At 41.1% G+C, this 18,757-nt stretch overlaps 1 protein-coding gene across 1 annotated transcript in view; it reads right to left on the bottom strand.

The window, feature by feature from the left end:
• LOC308076886 (uncharacterized protein) overlaps positions 1–11,200 on the bottom strand; it is a gene marked incomplete at its 5' end in the record, with an annotated part of 121,143 nt that extends 109,943 nt beyond the window's left edge. The window contains 8 exons of the mRNA XM_080417405.1: positions 353–400; positions 2,439–2,549; positions 2,800–2,913; positions 3,998–4,108; positions 6,956–7,066; positions 8,552–8,662; positions 9,466–9,576; positions 11,126–11,200. Of these exons, the coding sequence (XP_080273531.1) occupies positions 353–400; positions 2,439–2,549; positions 2,800–2,913; positions 3,998–4,108; positions 6,956–7,066; positions 8,552–8,662; positions 9,466–9,576; positions 11,126–11,200 (792 nt within the window). The remainder of the gene's footprint in view (positions 1–352; positions 401–2,438; positions 2,550–2,799; positions 2,914–3,997; positions 4,109–6,955; positions 7,067–8,551; positions 8,663–9,465; positions 9,577–11,125) is intronic.
• Positions 11,201–18,757: the final 7,557 nt, after the last annotated feature.

The raw sequence follows: 18,757 nt of genomic DNA, 5'->3' as shown, positions 1-18,757 counted from the left end.
TCATCAAATAATTGGATTAGGAATGCGACAAAAACAAAACAAATCCATGAATTCAAGGCTTTGTGGGGTGTGTAATTGATGGAAAAGAAGTATTTTTTAGGGTGAACTACTCCTTTAACCACATCAATATTATTACACAGCTTTCCGGAATACTGATTCTGATTGGTCGGTCAAATCATTGTTCTATTTCTACAAAACAGACAAGCTGCTCTGCCATTTTGTCTACGTTCTCAATGGATGTAGGAGCTTGTGAGTATAAAATAAAACAAGTCAAATTATTGTAGGCATGTTATAAGAAGGATATGGTAGGATAGCAAAAAAAGAACTAGGCAGGTATTAAGGAGGTGCTTACATCACTCAGCAGCTCTGACGCCTCCTTGGCGTGAGCCATCTCTATGGTCTGAGGGAGCAGGGAGTACAGAGAACTCCTTCTCGCCTCCTTCTTACCCGCCTCCTTGTACCTGGTCTGAAAACACACACACACACACACACACACACACACACACACACACACACACACACACATACACTACAACTGGAACCATAGACAAATGCACAAGCTAACACAAACATTAACCAGTGGTGGAAAAAGTACTACATTTTTTTACTTAAGTAAAAGTATCAATACTGCAATGTAGAAATACTAAAAAGGCCGGAATTCAAAATTTACTTAAGTAAAAGTACAAAAGTGTTGGTATCAAAATGTGATACCAACACTTCTCAGAATGGTTTCTCTCCTCGCTTTACAATGAACTGATTTTAAACTTTTTGAAAATGTTAAATTAAGCAATTGTCCAAGTACCGTTCTTACAGGTGAATGATCTCTTATATGCCAGTGTGTCTAGCTTACATGTCCAAATAGCTTTTGGCTAGATTCAGTACTTTCAGAATAGCTTTCAAGTACAGTAGTTCAGCTACTTTTTTCACCATGCAGCTATATGACAAAAGTTACATTTTCAGTGACTCATCAACATCAAAGAGCACAACATGAGTTGAGTGCAGTTCATCCATTACGTGTCATTTCCCTCCATTTGTAGCTATTTACTTCTGAGTTTGAGTGGTTTTGGTGAATCACACCAAAGAAAGAATTCTCCTTCTCTCATCCATTAGTTTTTTACACCGTCATGTGTTTCACCCAATCACTCAATGTCATGATGCACTATTTCCCAACTAATGGGTTCATGAAACACATCATAAGAGCCTGTGGCCTTATCGGCTAGGTACAAAAAACTAAAACCTTTCATTCATACAAACATAGAAACACTGCAGAACCATGTCAGCCTGCCCTCACTACTCTTCTCACAAAGACGCTTCCGTGCCAGGGACCCGTACACAGAACACATTGAAATGCATTCTTCCTATTTTCTCAAATTCAAAATCCAGGCCTGTGCACTAAAAAAGGGTCTGGCACAGAAATGATCCTCTCAAACTTCAAAATGCGTAAATGCAGTATGAAGCAGTACGTCACCATGTCCATTATGGTCCTATAGTACCTATAGCACATACTGTAACAATGGACATAATTTTTACTATAGCACCAAACACTGGACAGCAGGCAACATGTTGATGTGAGTGCCTTAATTAACCATTAACGAGTTTTGATTAACGGTTATGAAAAGCATAAAACATTTTCATCCTGTACAACCAACCATCCAATATATATTTTCGGAATATGTAATGTGTTCCAGTTGGAACAAGAACAATCCACAGTGGCCGAATTTGGCCGGCGGTTGAATATCACTGGCCTAGTGGGAATGTGCTTGCAAAGTTTCACGGCAATCAGACTCTGCGTTTATGATTTTAGGCATTTTGTTCAAAACAAGCCACTCGTGCAAACTTTAGATGCCAATCTTAGCCAATCAGGATGGATTATAAACAATCTGACAGATGAGTGCTGATCACATGACTATAGAGATACTGTGTACTGATTTGCGTGATGTTTGGACAAAATCAGTAAGAGTTAATATCAAGAAATGTTCTTTGCAAAAATCTACCTCCTGGTGGCGCTATAAAAGGCTGATGTGAAAAATGCAGGGCAGAGGTTTTTCCTTGGCCTCTATGGAGTGTGCGTGCAAAGTTTCACACCGATCGGTCCAGTTATAGGTAACAACGCGGATCGGCCTGTTATAGCGCCACCATAAGGCCGATTTAAAATACGTAAGGTGGTATCTATTCCTTGGCGTAGTGGCAATGTGCGTGAAAAGTTTGCAGACTGTGTTCATGATTTGAGGCATTTTGTTCAAAACACTCCTGCAAACTTTGGAGGACAATCTTAGCCAATCAGGCTAAGGCTTAAAGGCCGATCTGAAAAATTCTGATCGGCCTATTGTTGGTTATTGTAGTTATTGTCGGTTATTGTCATGTCATGTCAATAACATGAAAGAATGAACCTACCACTAAGGAAGGAAGGAAAGAAGGAAATAAAGAAAGAAACTCACCTCACTCTGTAGTTCAGAGACAGTTTTAGCAAATTGAGTCTCAGAGGTCTCTGCTAGCTGAGAGTAAACACTATGAGAGATGCTCTTCCTTCCATCTTCTTTATACTTGTTCTGAATGAGAACCCAATACAACACGACATTTGAATTTCATTCATAACACAATCTCCTCCCATCTCCAGGGACTATTTTCAGCTAGACTTTACAAATCAATCCATGCTTTAAAATGCACTAAAATGTAACAATAACAATAGTTTCAGGCCTCTGGAAGTAGTTTTTCATCATACTGAAATGAAAACTTGGGATCCTTGAAAATTCAACTACAATTTGCTTTGTGTGTGCATGCACGTGTGCGTGCGTGTACCTCACTGAGCATGTCAGTAATCTCTCTGTGGAACTGGATCTCTGCAGTGTCAGGAAGCTGAGAGTAGAGAGAGGAAGGAGCTCCTTTGACCATCACTTTAGGACGATAATTGACCTGGAGAGACAGAGAGAGAGACAGAGAGACAGAGAGACAGAGAGACAGAGAGACAGAGAGACAGAGAGACAGAGAGACAGAGAGACAGAGAGACAGAGAGACAGAGAGACAGAGAGACAGAGAGACAGAGAGACAGAGAGACAGAGAGACAGAGACAGACAGACAGACAGTGATTTTCCTTCTTTCTTAGGCAACCTGGGAGCATGGACTCTTTAACTAAGCACTTTGGAAATGCCCCAGTCTGGGAAGAATTTATGTTGACCATTTTGACTGCCTTTCCCCTCCCCGCCTGTTGTTAATCTTTCCCCTAATAAAACAGTGCTTGTTTGCAACTTGGAAAACGCCTCTGTTGTTGGTGTTGGTCAGCTCTCTTCACAGTATAAATGTATGCATGTTATTGCATGCATATTTCTGTGTATGTGTATTTGTGTCCATGCATGCTTGTGCATGCATATTTGTGTGTACGTGTGTATATGCAGTGGTGTATCTAAGTACATTTACCCAAGTGCTGTACTTGAATACAATTTTGAGGTATTTATACTTTACTGTAGTATTTCCAATTTTCTGTACTTTTACTTCTACTCCACTACATCTCAGAGGCAAATATTGTACTTTTACTCCACCACAATTAGAAAACTTTAGTTATTAGTTACTTTGTAGATTTACAGTTACCAATTCAGCCCTATATACATTGCGACCGTTTGAAAATAGGCGATCTACAAGCTCACAATGCGTCGCGATGCAACGCGTTGTGAACTTGTAGATCGGCTATTTTCTAAAGATGAGTATACAAACTTGTGAAATGGGACATTCTGCACAATGAGTACTTCCTTTCTACTTTTGGTACTTTAAGTCCATTTTGATACCAATACTTTTGTATTGGAAGTCAATTTTGAATTCCGGATTATTTCTACATTGCAGTACTGATACTTTTACTGAAGTAAAACATTTGAGTACTTTTTCCACCACTGTGTATATGCATGTTTGTGCATGCATATTTAAGTGTGTATTTGTGTATTATGCATGTTTGTGCATGCATCATTATTTCAGTGTGTTTCTACGTGCATTATGTGCACTTGCGTACCTCACTCTGTAGTTGTGACGCCTCCCTGGCGTGCTGTATCTCCAGCGTCTCAGGGAGTTGAGAGTACAGAGACACGGAGGCCCTTCTCCTCCCCACCTCCTTATACTTGACCTAGTGCATCATGGGAATATTTGAGTGAACCCACAGCCTTCGGGCAAACAGCCGCACCGCTCTACTAGTCCACAGGGCTCAACCTACAGAATGGCCAAAGCATCTGGAATGTGAATCTTCTATATCAGTGGTTCCTAACCTTTTCTGGATCGGGGCCAATTTGAAAATCTCGGAGCATGTTTATTTTAATTATCTATCCATCGATTGACCCTGTACTTCATAGGGAGCATCCCCACCTCCCTAAACTGGTCATAACCAACATGTGTTCTAAGAGGAGCATTCAACAGATATCTAATGATGTTGTTTTGTACTGTCTGCAAATTATCCCTTAAAGGGATATTTCACTTTTTTTTTTTAAGTGGGTAATTTTATCGTCTACTCAAGCTTATGTCAGCCCCCCAGACAGTTTTTAAGTTGCTTTATTCAGTATTTAGATAGTAAGATTCATTTTATCAGACCCGCCCCCCCTATACATATCCATTATAACTTCAAACTCCAGTTGTAACACGTTAGATTCATCAAAAACACCCGTCCTTGGTTCTGGTGACACATACTGCCCTCCTTATACGTGAGGGGGCTGTGTTTTTTTGATAACTTTTTTCATTTATTTAATTTACATTTTTTATGGTATTTCTTTTTTCTTTTTCTTTTTCAAAAATAAAATTAGTTAAAAATGGAGTTTGAAGTTATAATGGGTTTGTATAGGAAGGGGGCATGTCTGATAAAATGAATATCAAATATCAAAATACTGAATCAAGCAACTTAAAAACTGTCCGGGGGGCTCATAAAGCCTGAGTAGACGATAAAATTAACCTGTTTTTTCTAAAGTGAAATATGCCTAAGCTCACTGATACACCACTGGGCCAAGCAGAACCGGCATAGTCGGAGTGACACTGGATCAAAGCCGTCACCAAAAGCTTCTTTGTTTTCAAATTGAGATTTCTGGTATTTCTAGACAGAAATCTAAGTTTATTTGCACTTTCTGAGATCACCGTAGTCGCAATGTCTTCCACTGACAAAAACTGGTCTTGTCCTCTGACAGCACATCATCGACATCAGTCAACTGTGTCCGTCCAGTTAAATATGAGCCAAAGCAATCCACTGTAGATTCATTATTATTCAAGGCCAATACATTTCAGTTTAGTTAAAAGAATGTCGGGATTCACCGTGTTGAAGGCCTTCTGAAAGTCCAACAGGACCATTCCACAGTAATAACCCTGATCACTTTGCTCTTTGATGTAATCTGACAGGTGTATTAAACATGCATCGGTACTACTCGAGGCATCTTCAAATCATCAGGAATTATGCCAGGATCCAACGATTAATTGATAATATGAGTAAGATGTTTAGCAATCACAGGGGCTCCATCTTTCACAACTGGTACACTGTCAAAACCTGTAGCCTTATTAGTACTCGTCTTGTCTAAAACAGAGTGAACCTTCTCAACCAAGACTGCTGAAAAATGTTACATTTCTCATAAAAACTGAGCAATGCTCACATAACCAAACCGACCACTGGGCAGAGATCTACTAACAAGGGAAGAAGCCACACTAGTAAAAGACTAAATGATCAAATGGTTTGCCACTTTATATTTTAGTCAAAACACATTTCTTTGTCTATTTCTAGACCTCTTTGTCTATTTCTAGACCTATACTGCTGGCTCCTGCTTTGCTTTTTGATGAAGAACCAAGCTCCCTCAGTGATTGCCAAAGATTCTTGGGTCTATTCTGATTCTGATTAACCACATTTACATAATAGTCTGATTTAGCTTTATCTTTTTTGTACCTTGCCCGATTTCTAAATTTCAGAAACAATTTCATAATCAGACAGGTCATAAATCAGATCAGAAATGTGTCTCTCTTTCTGATGAAAATGTCACTGCTCATCCGAGGCTCCGACCTCTGTTTGATTCTAACCTATTTAGCAGGAGCCACAGTATCACTCTCAAGTAGTTTTAAAATCTGCCCAGGCTTCAACTGTATGGACAGAGGCAAAAACATCAGACCAATATGGTATTTATTGGTATCATATCAAAATTGTTTCTAGGTAGCTCAGTCGGTAGAGCACTTGCTTTTGGACCACAAGGTCATGGGTTCGATCCCAGGCACCGCCCGACTCAGCGTATGAGTAGCACAGCTCCAGGGACACACTTCAGAGACACACTGAAGGCCAACCTCAGGAGCTGCAAAATGGATGCAGCAAACTGGGAGGATAAAGCTACCGACACCTGATGGTAGGTGTTGCTATAAATTATGGATACCGGTAGTTAGGAACCAAATGGACCCTTATGGGTCTGTAACTCTGAGAGTATACAAATGGACCATTTGGTTCTATTTGTATACTCTCAGAGTTAAATTGTTATTGATTTTACAGTATAAATTGGGGTCCCAGAGATAGAAATGTAATTAAATGGGGGTCCGTCCGTAGCCTAATGCATGTCAAACTGGGGGTCCTTGAAATTACAATGGTTGAGAATCACTGCTAGAGCAGCCGTAAAAATTATTCTCTTATGGGGGTCCCAGGCATATCTTTTCAAATGGGGGTCCGCGGGCTATAAAATGTCAATTTGGGGGTCCTTGACATGAAAAAGTTTGAGAACCACTGTCCCAAGGGATTGCACTGGGATAGACTCTAGTGTTCTGGCTGATGCCGACAATAAGCCTCTCCGACCTACATATTTACTTAACAATGAAAATATTTGTTTCAAGGTAAAAAAGAAAAGAAAAGAAAGAAAACATGACCATATTTTTTGGCAGGGCCCATTTGCAATAGCCTCACCGCCCACATGTTGGGAATTGCTGTTCTACATAAACATAACATGAGCTCCTGCAGCTTGCTACAGTATACCTCGCTCTGGAACTCCTGGAGGGACTTGGCAAGCTGCATCTCCGTGGTTTGAGGCAGCAGAGAATACAGGTTGGTGTTCATCTCCTTCCTGCCCTCTTCTTTGTACTTGTTCTGAACAGCGGGACAGAAAACAGCTGGCTGAGCGAGCTTTTGGAGGTTTGTAGCATCGACTACGTGCACACAGGCAAATCCCAGTGGTGTAAAGTAACTAAGTGCATTTACTCAAGTACTGTACTTAAGTAAATCTTAGAGGTATTTTTGAGCGGTGTAGCCACTCCTATAAGTGGGGTTGGGACCCATGACCCATCCATTGTGAAAATGTGTCTTTCGCTGTACTGTGATTGGCTGATAAGTATTCAGACCCTTTGCTCAGTACTGTGATTGGCTAGCGAGACGCATGATGAAATTCATAACCTATAAACAGCACCACGCACTTCAAAAAAATTGCTTTTTTTTTTAAGTGAGCTTCCATCACTGTGATGACCACTGTTCTAAATAACACCGCTCACTTCACACTGGGTGTGATTTTTGGGCGGTGTAGCCCTATAAGTGGGGTTGGGACACCTCATTAGCTGTATTGTGATTGGCTCATTAGTACACCCCTAGCTGTACTGTGATTGGCTGACTCTATTGGCTGACTCTATTCAGCTCTGTGATTGGCTAGCGAGACACATGATGACATTAATAACCTATAAATAGGATTATGCACTTCAAAAAATCATTTTTTTTTTAAGTGAGCTTCCATCACTATGATGACCACCGCCCACTTCACACTGGGTGTGATTTTTACTTTAGTGGAGTATTTCCCATTTTCAATACTTTTACTTCAACTGAAAGCGACGCATTGTGAGCTTGTAGAGCTGTAGAGCTTGTAGATCTGTAGGGCTATTTTCAAAAGATTTTAATACATTTTATACATTTGAAAACTTGTGAAATGGGCCATTCTACATAATGAGTACTTTCTAATTTTGGTACTTTAAAGGGATACTTCACTTTCAAATAAAATAAACATTAAAAAAAAATATTTAAAAAAAATTAAAGAAGTTATGGCAAAATAAAGGCCCCCTCACGCATTAGAGTGTCCTACTAATGTGTGAGTGGGCCTTTATTTTGCCATAACTTCTTTCATTTTTTTAAAATATTTTTTTTTAATGTTTATTTTATTTGAAAGTGAAGTATCCCTTTAAGTACATTTTGATACCAATACTTGTTTTTACTCTTTTTACCAATACTTTACTTTTACTCAAGTACATTTTTAATTCTGGACTTTTACTTGTAACAGAGTATTTCTACATTGCAGTATTGATGAATACTGTTTCCACCACTGTCAAATCCTTCGTGGTAATTTAGCACTGAAATGCGGGTCCATTTGGTTTCATTTGAGCACGCACTCTTTGGCACCAAATTAACACTAGTATGGGATTTTACAGAGTATATTACAAGAGTTTAAATAAATGCAATGTTTCTATACATGGCATTTATTCAGTTACTCATCGGTTCTTTTATCTATTCATCCATCCATCCATCCATCCACATTACTCTCCCTCGTTCCCTTATTTATTTGTCCTTCCATCCATCCATCCCTCTCTCTCTCACCTCACTCAGCAGCTCGGTCAGTTCCTTGACAAACTGAGTCTCTGTGGTCTGTGGCAGGGTGGAGTAGAGCGAGGAGGAGACTTTGTTCTTCACGTTACCTTTGTACTTAATCTGCAACACAAACACACATCATTTCATCCCTCATACAACCACTGAAACACTTGACAACACATCTAGTTAAAGGGATATTTCACTTTCAAAAAAAAGATTTGGGTCATTTTATCGTCTACTCAGGCTTTTGTGAGCCCCCTAGACAGTTTTTAAGTTGCTTGATTCAGTATTTAGATATTTGATATTCATTTTATCAGACATGCCCCCTTTCCCATACAAACCCATTATAACTTCAAACTACATTTTTAACATGTTAGATTCATCGAAAACACGCGTCCTTGGTTCTGGTGACTCATCCTGCCCTCCTAATACGTGAGGGGGCCGTGTTTTACTTTTTTCATTTATTTTATTTTATTTTTCTGTTGCATTTAATTTGTTTCATTTTCCAAACAATATATAAAAAATAAACGAAAAGGGTATTAGAAGGACAATATGAGTCACCAGAACCAAAGACGGGTGTTTCCAACAAATCTAACATGGTTAAAATGGAGTTTGAAGTTACAATGGCTTTGTATAGGAAGGGGCCGTGTCTGTTAAAATGAATATCAAATATCTTAATCTAAATACTGAATCAAGCAACTTAAAAACTGTCCGGGGTGCTCCCAAAAGCCTGAGTAGACGATTTTTTTTTTTGTGAAATATCCCTTCAAGTACTGTGTGTGTGTGTGTGTGTGTGTGTGTGTGTGTGTGTGTGTGTGTGTGTGTGTGTGTGTGTGTGTGTGTGTGTGTGTGTGTGTGGCGGGCGTGCGTGCGTGGGTACGCACCCACATGAGTGCACTGTGTTATGTATGAACGTTTCCTACTTCACTCTGCAGGTCGGAGGCTTCTCTGGCGTGCTGAGTCTCCAGAGTGTCTGGTAGGAAGGAGTACAGCGACACACACGACTCTCTCCTCCCGTCCTCCTTGTACTTAGACTGAAAGACACAGCACCATCTTTTCATTTAAATTATTTACCATGTTGAATTAAAATAATAATTTCTGAAGAATTTTGAGATCTGTTCAAAACATACCCAGAATAGGGATGCCAGCTTTAATGTGGTTAATATTGTGTAATTAAATTGTGATATTATCAAAGATAATTATCAAACATATAGAAACAACAGATAAAGATGATGGACAGTATTTACACTTATCATACTTACAACATAGATACACAACCTAACATTCCACCAAGGTTCAACCACATTCAGCCTGCTGTCCCTATTATGGGCAATCTTTTTAAGTTTTTGCAAGTTTTTTATTTATTTCATTTATTTATAATTAAAAAAAAGTGAAATTAGAACTTCAAGCTCACAACAGATTGGCTGTTTTAGCTATTTGTCATGCGATGGAGTATATAGAGGGCTTAAAGCTTTATTATGTTTATTGGTGAATGTTTTTTGTGAAATGTTAGTTTGTCCAATCTGTATGGCAGAGTATATTAATACAATATAACTTAATATAAGTTATAATACAATTGGGGTGGTTGGTTTGGTCTCCCTGCTCTTTTATTGAGACATTTAGATCCTGTGTCTAGGTTGGACACAACCTTTGACACGCTCCTGTTTCTAGTTTGTCAATTTACCCCCCAAGCAAGCAGGCGGGCTCTATTAGCTCAGTGGTAATAATTTCAGCACTTGCGCAGGAGGTCGGGGTTCAAATTTAAGTTACATAGTGCCGCTTTAAGTGGTTAAGAATTGGGAAAGATTGATAATGAAAAGATAGACTAGTTGTATTTTCACCAATCAGCAAAGCAGAGTATGTTAATCCTACTATAATTCTACAAAGCTCTGTAGTGGTGTAGTGCATGGTGAGGCCAAAAACTGTTCTGCCCGGTTCTCCTCAGTGGCCGGATTGATCTGAATTTGCACACAGACATTGACCATTACCATGTGCACGGAACAGCGAAGCCCGATTTCACCAAATCTCAGCTGTTTATTAGCGTTTTTGTGTAAAATAATGTCGCCATGGTTACGGCTGCCTAGCTGTGGGATGGCCCCGCGAGAGCTATGTGACGCGTTGTCAGCTTGTAGATCTGCAATTTTCAAAACATCTTCACAAAATGTTGAATATTTGTGAAACATTTTAACAACACAAATCTTGTATGGGGGTCCCTGACACAAAATATTTTCAGATGGGGTTTCTGCAGCCAAATACAAACACATTTGGGGGTCCTTCACATGAAAACGTTTGAGAATCACTGCCATCACTAATCACTGTTTACTCAGAGGTAAAACTTTCAGCTCTTGCGGGAAACTGGGTTAGAATCCCCGGTAGGACATGAAAAGTGCAGTTTTAACTAACTGTTAAAAATGTATGTCCCAGCCTTTGTGAAGTCAACCATTCAAGGCTCTAAGCCTGTGTGTGTGTGTGTGTGTGTGTGTGTGTGTGTGTGTGTGTGTGTGTGTGTGTGTGTGTGTGTGTGTGTGTGTGTGTGTGTGTGTGTGTGTGTGTGTGTGTGTGTGTGTGTGTGTGTGTGTATACCTCGGAGATGATTGAACTGATGTTTTTAGAGTGAATCAGTTCAGCTCCTGGAACAAACATACTGTGACCTTTCATCTTCTTAAAGTCCTCCTTATAACTGACCTGTATGTAGAGAGAGAGAGAGAGAGAGAGAGAGAGAGATAGAGAGAGAGAGCGAGAGCGAGAGCGAGAGAGAGAGCGAGAGAGAGAGAGAGAGAGAGAGAGAGAGACGGAAAAGATTAATGAAAATATTACCATAAAACTGATGTACTATTTCAATTTACAAGCTTTATACTGTACATCTTATTTATATTGAAACATGTGTAAATTAATTGTATAGTGTGTTCTGCTCTGGTAAACTGTAAATCCAGCCCTCCAGTGGGAGCAAGGTAATCCAGATTTATATAAGTTGTGAACTCGTGGACCCTGGGCATTAATATAGTTATCTGAATCGTTCCAGAACAGTTTAATCCAACTGTGCATTTAGTTTAACCATTTGAGCCCTATTTTATACTTTTTGAAAATAGCAAAATAGCTGACTTACAGTACAAGCTCAAAACACATTTTATAAATGACATGTTGCTAAGACGGAGACAGTGTAGGAGAGACAGACAGTAGGTAAGCTGAGAGGGAGACAGCGTAGGAGAGACAGACAGTGATTTGATGAGGGAGACAGTGTAGGAGAGACAGACAGTAGAAAAGCCGAGAGACAGACAGCGTAGGAGAGACAGACAGTGATTTGATGAGGGACAGTGTAGGAGAGACAGACAGTAGAAAAGCCGAGAGGCAGACAGCGTAGGAGAGACATTCAGTGATTTGATGAGGGAGACAGTGTAGGAGAGACAGACAGTGATTTGATGAGGGAGACAGAATAGGAGAGACATACAGTGATTTGGTGAGGGAGACAGCGTAGGAGAGACAGACAGTAGAAAAGCCAAGAGGCACAAAGTGATGTGAGGTCAGAGGTCATCAGTACTGACCTCACTGACCAGCAGGCTGCATCTCCTGTTGAATAAGGGGTCTGGGACGGGGGGCTTCGCACCAGCTGCAGCCTGAAACATACATGAAAATCATCTTTATACTCTCTCTCTCTCTCTCTCTCTCTCTCTCTCTCTCTCTCTCTCTCTTTCTCTCTCTCACTGATTGCTATCTGCAACTTTTATTCCTATTTTTATTGTGACTATTCTTTATTTTTGAGAATTTCACTACCAGCAATTGGTTTTTGTGTCTTTTTCTCCTTGCTCTCCCTCTCTCTGCCAAACGAATTTCACTCACTGATTTACACCTGTAAACCTGTTACAGTATGTGACAATAAATCTGATTCTGAAACGTAGTTGTATTGGAAGTGCACGTGACAAAGTGATGAAAAAAGTACTCAAATGTATTACTTAAGCGATGCGACGCGTTGCAACAGTACTTGACAGTACTTGAGTATATGTACTTAGTTACTTTACACCACTGACGTGACAAGAATACGCATGATCAGGGGGGACACTCTGAAGAAAACATTTTGCACCTACATACAGTTAAAAAAAAAGTGCTATACGAGCCCTAACACTTCAGCTATTGGGTGGCCTCCCGGATTCAAGCTTCAATACAGAACTCTGTCAACGAGGAAAGGAAAACCAATCCCTGCTCCGGTCACAGGTTAACCGGCACATGCTGTCCTTCTGCTAATCTTCTCTAAAGCTCTCATCAACGCCACGCCAAGGTCAAGGCCAGGGCACAGTCGACGCTGTCTGGGACAGCGTCCAGGGCCTGTTAGCACGTCTGTGCGTCCAACGGCACTTCACTGAGCTGACACTGAGAACACCCAGGTACAATACTTCATGACCCACTCACAGCCAGTGTTGCCAGATTTTGCGAGAGAAGTAAGCAACCAGGTCTATGAAAACAAGCCCAAAAAGAAGCGACTAGTCTACGCTATTTGAAAATAGGCGTTCTACAAGCCCACAACGCGATGCGTTGTGAGCTTGCAGATCTGCTATTTAAAAAAAATAAGAATCTAGTCATTTCGGAATATTTGTGAAACATTTTAACAACACAAATCTTGTTCTCTGGCACAACATTAGGAAACAAGCCCAAATAAGCAACTACACTTTAGAAACAAGCCCAAAAGAACGCACCCCGCAACTACCAATATTTGCAAGCAATTTAACAGAAAAACAAGCCCAAAGTCGCTTATAATAAGCAGACATGGCAACACTGCTCACAGCCTGGTCAACATTCGCGCCACATTCTGTGCATGGAAAGTCACATGTGTGTCAGGCTTGGGCTGAAACCTTGCCGTAATATGGATTCATACGTTAAAGATATGTAATAATGTCGACTGACATCACAGGCTGGCCACATGAAGTCCCAGATCCACATTGGATCCCGAGATCCACAGATGTAGTTCCTTTTACAAAGACTTACTTTGAATTACTTTGAGATCTGCTTTAGCTTAGTCAGATTCAATATATTAATTTAATATCTCAAAGTCAATTGAACTGACTGGAACAGATTTAAGGTTGATCAGCGCTGACTGTGACGGTTAAGGCAAACAACAGTTTAGTTTAGTAACTGACTGAGTTATTGGAATCATTATTTGTGTTTAATAAAAAGTTATATGTCTTTCTTTGTCGATGAATACTACAGTATGTGGAGCACTCCATCCATTTATCATCCATCCATCCATCCATCCATAACATGGTAGGTTTACTTCACCTCCGTATCCCACGGAGGAACCACTCTGCTCTCCTCTCCTTCAATCTCCTCTTCTCCTCCGTCCTCCCCTTTCTCTCCTTCCTCGGCCGAACTCTCCCTCTCTCCCCCCTCCTCCACGCTCCCTTTCTCCACGTCGTCTTCCTCTCCTTCCATCTCCTCCTCCTCCAACTTCTCCCCAGAGTCTGTCCGTCCGCCGGTCACCTCCACAACATCGATGGCCGAAGTCACCGTGGTGACCAGCGTGTCCTCCACCATCCGTCGTTCTTCACCTCCCTCTCTCGCTATAATCCCATCTTTCTTTCCCTCCGTCGTTACGCCGTCTTCCATCCCTTCCTCCGTTGATGAAACGTCTTCCTTCGCTCCCTCCGTTGTCGAGACCTCCTTCCCTTCCTCCTCTGTCAAAACGTCTTCCTTCCCTTCCTCCATTGATGAAGATCCTGACTCTTGAGGCCTCCTCTTCTATTCTATTCCTTTCTGTTCTATTCTGCTATTCTCAACTATTGACTTATATCATCTAAGATCAACTCCGACAGATCCCACAGATGATGTAGATCTCTACAGATCTGGTCCTTTGTCCTGTCCCTGGGTACTGTGTGTGTCCCCTATGGCTGTATTGTGTGTCTGTGGACTGTCTGTGAGCCTATTGGCACGTCTTATCTAGCAGTGAGGTAGGTAAACATCCACATTTAGACCCCTTCACTCATTATCTTATCACTGGGCACGACCCTCACCCTCATTCCCTCTGACTGACAGCACTGGCACTGGAAGAGTGGCATGTGTGTGTGTGTGTGTGTGTGTGTGTGTGTGTGTGTGTGTGTGTGTGTGTGTGTGTGTGTGTGTGTGTGTGTGTGTGTGTGTGTGTGTGTGTGTGTGTGTGTGTGTGTGTGTGTGTGTGTGTGTGTGTGCGAGTGTGTGCGTGTGCGTGAGAGAGAGAGAGGGAAGGGGGTGCCATCTCAAGGGTATGTGATGAAGAGAGGGAATATGTGTGAGAGAGATGAGCGAGAGACCGCGTGTTTGTGTGCGTGCACGACAGTGCGCGTGTGAAGGTGTAAGTACTGAATGCACCCACTGTGTGTGAGCAAGGACGTGCGCATGCATGCGAACGTGCACGCTTAAATGTGTGTGTGTGTGTGTGTGTGTGTGTGTGTGTGTGTGTGTGTGTGTGTGTGTGTGTGTGTGTGTGTGTGTGTGTGTGTGTGTGTGTGTGTGTGTGTGTGTGTGTGTGTGTGTGTGTGCGTCAAGGGGAGCTGAAGGTGAGAGTTCACCATGTCACAGAGAAAGAAAGAAAGAAAGAAAGAAAGAAAGAAAGAAAGAAAGAAAGAAAGAAAGAAAGAAAGAAAGAAAGAAGGAAAGAAAGAAGGAAAGAAAGAAAGAAAGAAAGAAAGTTATGGGCGTCACTTCCTGTCGATTTAATCCCTGATACCTGATCAAATCGACAGGAAGTGATGCCCACAATTCCCTAGGAAACGTACATGTTTTCTAGGGAATTATGGGCATCACTTCCTGTCGATTTGATCAGGTATCAGGGATTAAATCGACAGGAAGTGATGCCCACAATTCCCTAGGAAACTTGTGGATACAGTGCCCACCCAACCCCCCCAAAAAAGATCCCAGTCTATAACTTTCAATAGCCAGTTGGTTGGTGCATGCTTCTTCTCACATCTGAAAAGACGGCTTGCCTCTTCAAACGATGGACTGTACATCATACATGATGAAAGTGGGGAGGTTTCACAAATCTTGTCTCTGTCTCTGTGGAGAAGAAACAAACAAAGGCCTCAGCCAAACTGTGGCTGCTTTGCTGGGTTCTCTTATTGTTGATGCAATTTCAGCACAAGGTTTTGTGGCAACGCTCTGTCGCGATCATTCCTTTGTTCGGGTTTATTTGTTTCACTCGTTTGTTTCTCTCCTGCAACAAACAGTCAGTGGTGGAAAAAGTATTCGGATATTTTACTTAAGTAAAAGTGGCAATGCCTCAATATGAAAATACTCTACAAGCTCACAACGCGTTACGATGCGACGCGTTGTGAGCTTGTAGATCGGCTTGTAGATCGGCTATTGTATTATAGCTTGTAGATCTGCTATTTTCAAATAGCCTATGTATAAAATAGGTCTAAAGTGGTTAAAGTATGTATGTGAATATCTGCAAAGTAACTAGAAGCTAAAGGTTTCAAACAATTGTAGTGGAGTAAAAGTACAATATTTGCCTCTGAGATGTAGTGGAGTAGAAGTAAAAGTACAGAAAATTGGGAAATACTCCAGTAAAGTAAAAAATACCTCAAAATTGTACATGAGTACAGCAATTGAGTAAATGTACTTAGTTACTTTCCACCACTGCAAACAGTGCTTCCCCAAACAAATACCATTCATAATTCCACACATCCAGCACAAGCAAGTTCTCATTGTAACCACCAGCCTGCACAAACAGCCTGATTTGACGCAACAAATAAACCAACCAACCAACCGACACCCACAGTGTTGGCCTCAAACGACGATTGCCAAAAATAGCAGATCTACAAGCTTACCACGCACCGAGAGCAACACGCTGTGAGCAACACTGGCACGCAACTCTGTCTGAATCAGACTTAACACTGCTCACCAGGACAGCGGGAGGACGACAGTGCATCAAATGATATTCAACGATTGTGGAAAGGAGATGAACGAACATCACGTACGATCTAGGGCTATAAATATTGATTATTTTCGTAGCGATTATTCTATCGATTACTTTTTTCTATCGATTACTTTTTCTCTTAATTGAACAATCGAGGAGCGCAATTAGCGAAAATAGCCGATGTACAATTTCACAACGCTTGTAGGTCGGCTATATATATATATATATACAAGTAAGACGCGCGAACGCGGTAAGCGAACGCCAAAAAATGCGTATGAAAAAAAATATTTAAAAAAAAGTAACCAATAATTAATTTTTTTTTTTAAATACAAAAAAAATCTGCGTTACAAGGAGCATCTTAGAAAAATACAAATTCCCCCAAAAAAAACTTCTAATGTTTTTGAACAATTCAACAAAGTGTTTGAAGTGCCTGTTTCACCCACTTCCGGGGGGCGGAGCCAAAATCCGAGCCCGAAGTATTTGTTCGTAGACCCCCACTTAGGGGGGGTAGAAAAGGTTTTGGAGCGATTCGGGCACTTTTCATTTAACATGGGGTTTCAATGGGGAGTTTTTAGGAGCCTTCTCCGGGGCGTGGCTTCCGGGGGAAGGGGCGGGCTTAAACACAACCTTGACAGGTGTGTTCAGTTTTCAAAGACCTTTCATTTGATGTACGGTACGTCTAAATTGGACATTTACTTATCTCAGAGGAGCTGCACACAGGCAGTGCACACAGAGAGAGATACAGAGAGAGACACAACCCGAGCACGGTTTCATAGTAAGCTCCACTTGCGCCTTCGGCGCGCCTTCGGCGCGCCTCCTTCCGCTGCGTTCGCAATTATTATTTTTACATGCCCAAAATAGGGATTGATTATTAAGTTAAGTTAATTATTTTATTAAATTATCGATAATATCGATTGAATCAATTCATTTTATTAACTGCTGCACCCCTTTTATGATCCCCTCACTTTCCTGTCTTTCTCCACCCTACTTAAAAGAATGTGAGTGAATGAAGCAGGGCGGAGCACAACTCAACCTCTAGTAGTCATTAACATGTGGGAAGGAAACACCCTGCCTCTATAAATACACTATTTTATGTTTACTATACATAGACTCATGTAGATGCTTCCATGTACAGACACACATGATGACTAGGCTGGGAATGGATGAGAAAAGGCAATGCCCCACTACTACAACAATAACTACTACTACTACTACTACTTTAACCCATCAAGACCTGAAGCCGATTCTACAAATGTCTTCTAAATCCCAATAGTATTCTGATAAACACATGTTTCAGTGGTGCGCAAACATTTTCATGTGAAGGACCCCCAAAATTGTATGTATTTTGTTGCTGACCCCATCTCAAAATATTCAGTTCCAGCCAGGGATCCCCAGAAGTAAAGATTTGAGTTAAAAATGTCCGCTTTAAAACAAAATATACATTCAAAGATTTGCACACATTTTCAAGATTTTTCAAAAATAGCATATCTACAAGCTCGTAGCTGGGCTTGTAGATCTGCTATTTTTGAATAGCCAAAGTGTAAACTAATGTGTTTTAGCTCAAATAAAAGAAATGACACAGATGCGAGCGGAGCATGCCACAGCAACATGCCACTGCACACCCTTGTTGCATTTGACAAATAAAAACTATTACTATTACTACTTTTAATAGTACTACTGACACAGCTACTACTGCTGCCGCTGTCAACATTCTGTGGGAATTGAAACCAAACCACTTCAAAGGACAACAGAGCCACAAGGAGGAATGTGTGTGTGTGTGTGTGTGTGTGTGTGTGTGTGTGTGTGTGTGTGTGTGTGTGTGTGTGTGTGTGTGTGTGTGTGTGTGTGCGTGCGTGCGTGCGTGCGTGCGTGCGTGCGTGCGTGCGTGCGTGCGTGCGTGCGTGCGTGCGTGCGTGCGTGCGTGCGTGTGTGTAGGCTAACCAGCCAAGTTATTTTCGTTCTGATCAAAAAGTGTGCATAATGACAGACTGCTGATATGGAGTACGGTCCTGCAGCAACAACAACACCGGTCCCATGCAGTCAGACGATCAGAGAAGTGATATAACTCAACTATAATTCAATGTAGGGGGGCGGGGCTGAAACAGGGTGTAAACAATTTGGAGATTGGAAAAAACTAAACAAAAAATGTGACTGTTTTTGTCTGGGAGACAGTCATCTCGATGGTGCTCATTCTTCAGGAAAGCAGAAAAACCTATTTTTGCAAAAAGCTTTTTTCCCCCAAAAATTAGTTAATAGCCCAGTTAGACTCTTCACATACTAGAGTAGGCCTATGTCTGACATAAATGTCAGAGCTTAAATCGACATGAAAATATGAA

Source organism: Gymnoscopelus braueri, assembly GCF_963280865.1.
Source record: "Gymnoscopelus braueri genome assembly, chromosome: 21".
NCBI lineage: Eukaryota > Metazoa > Chordata > Actinopteri > Myctophiformes > Myctophidae > Gymnoscopelus > Gymnoscopelus braueri.
The sequence above is the reverse complement of the archived record's forward strand: the minus strand, read 5'-3'. Positions and strand labels throughout refer to the sequence as shown.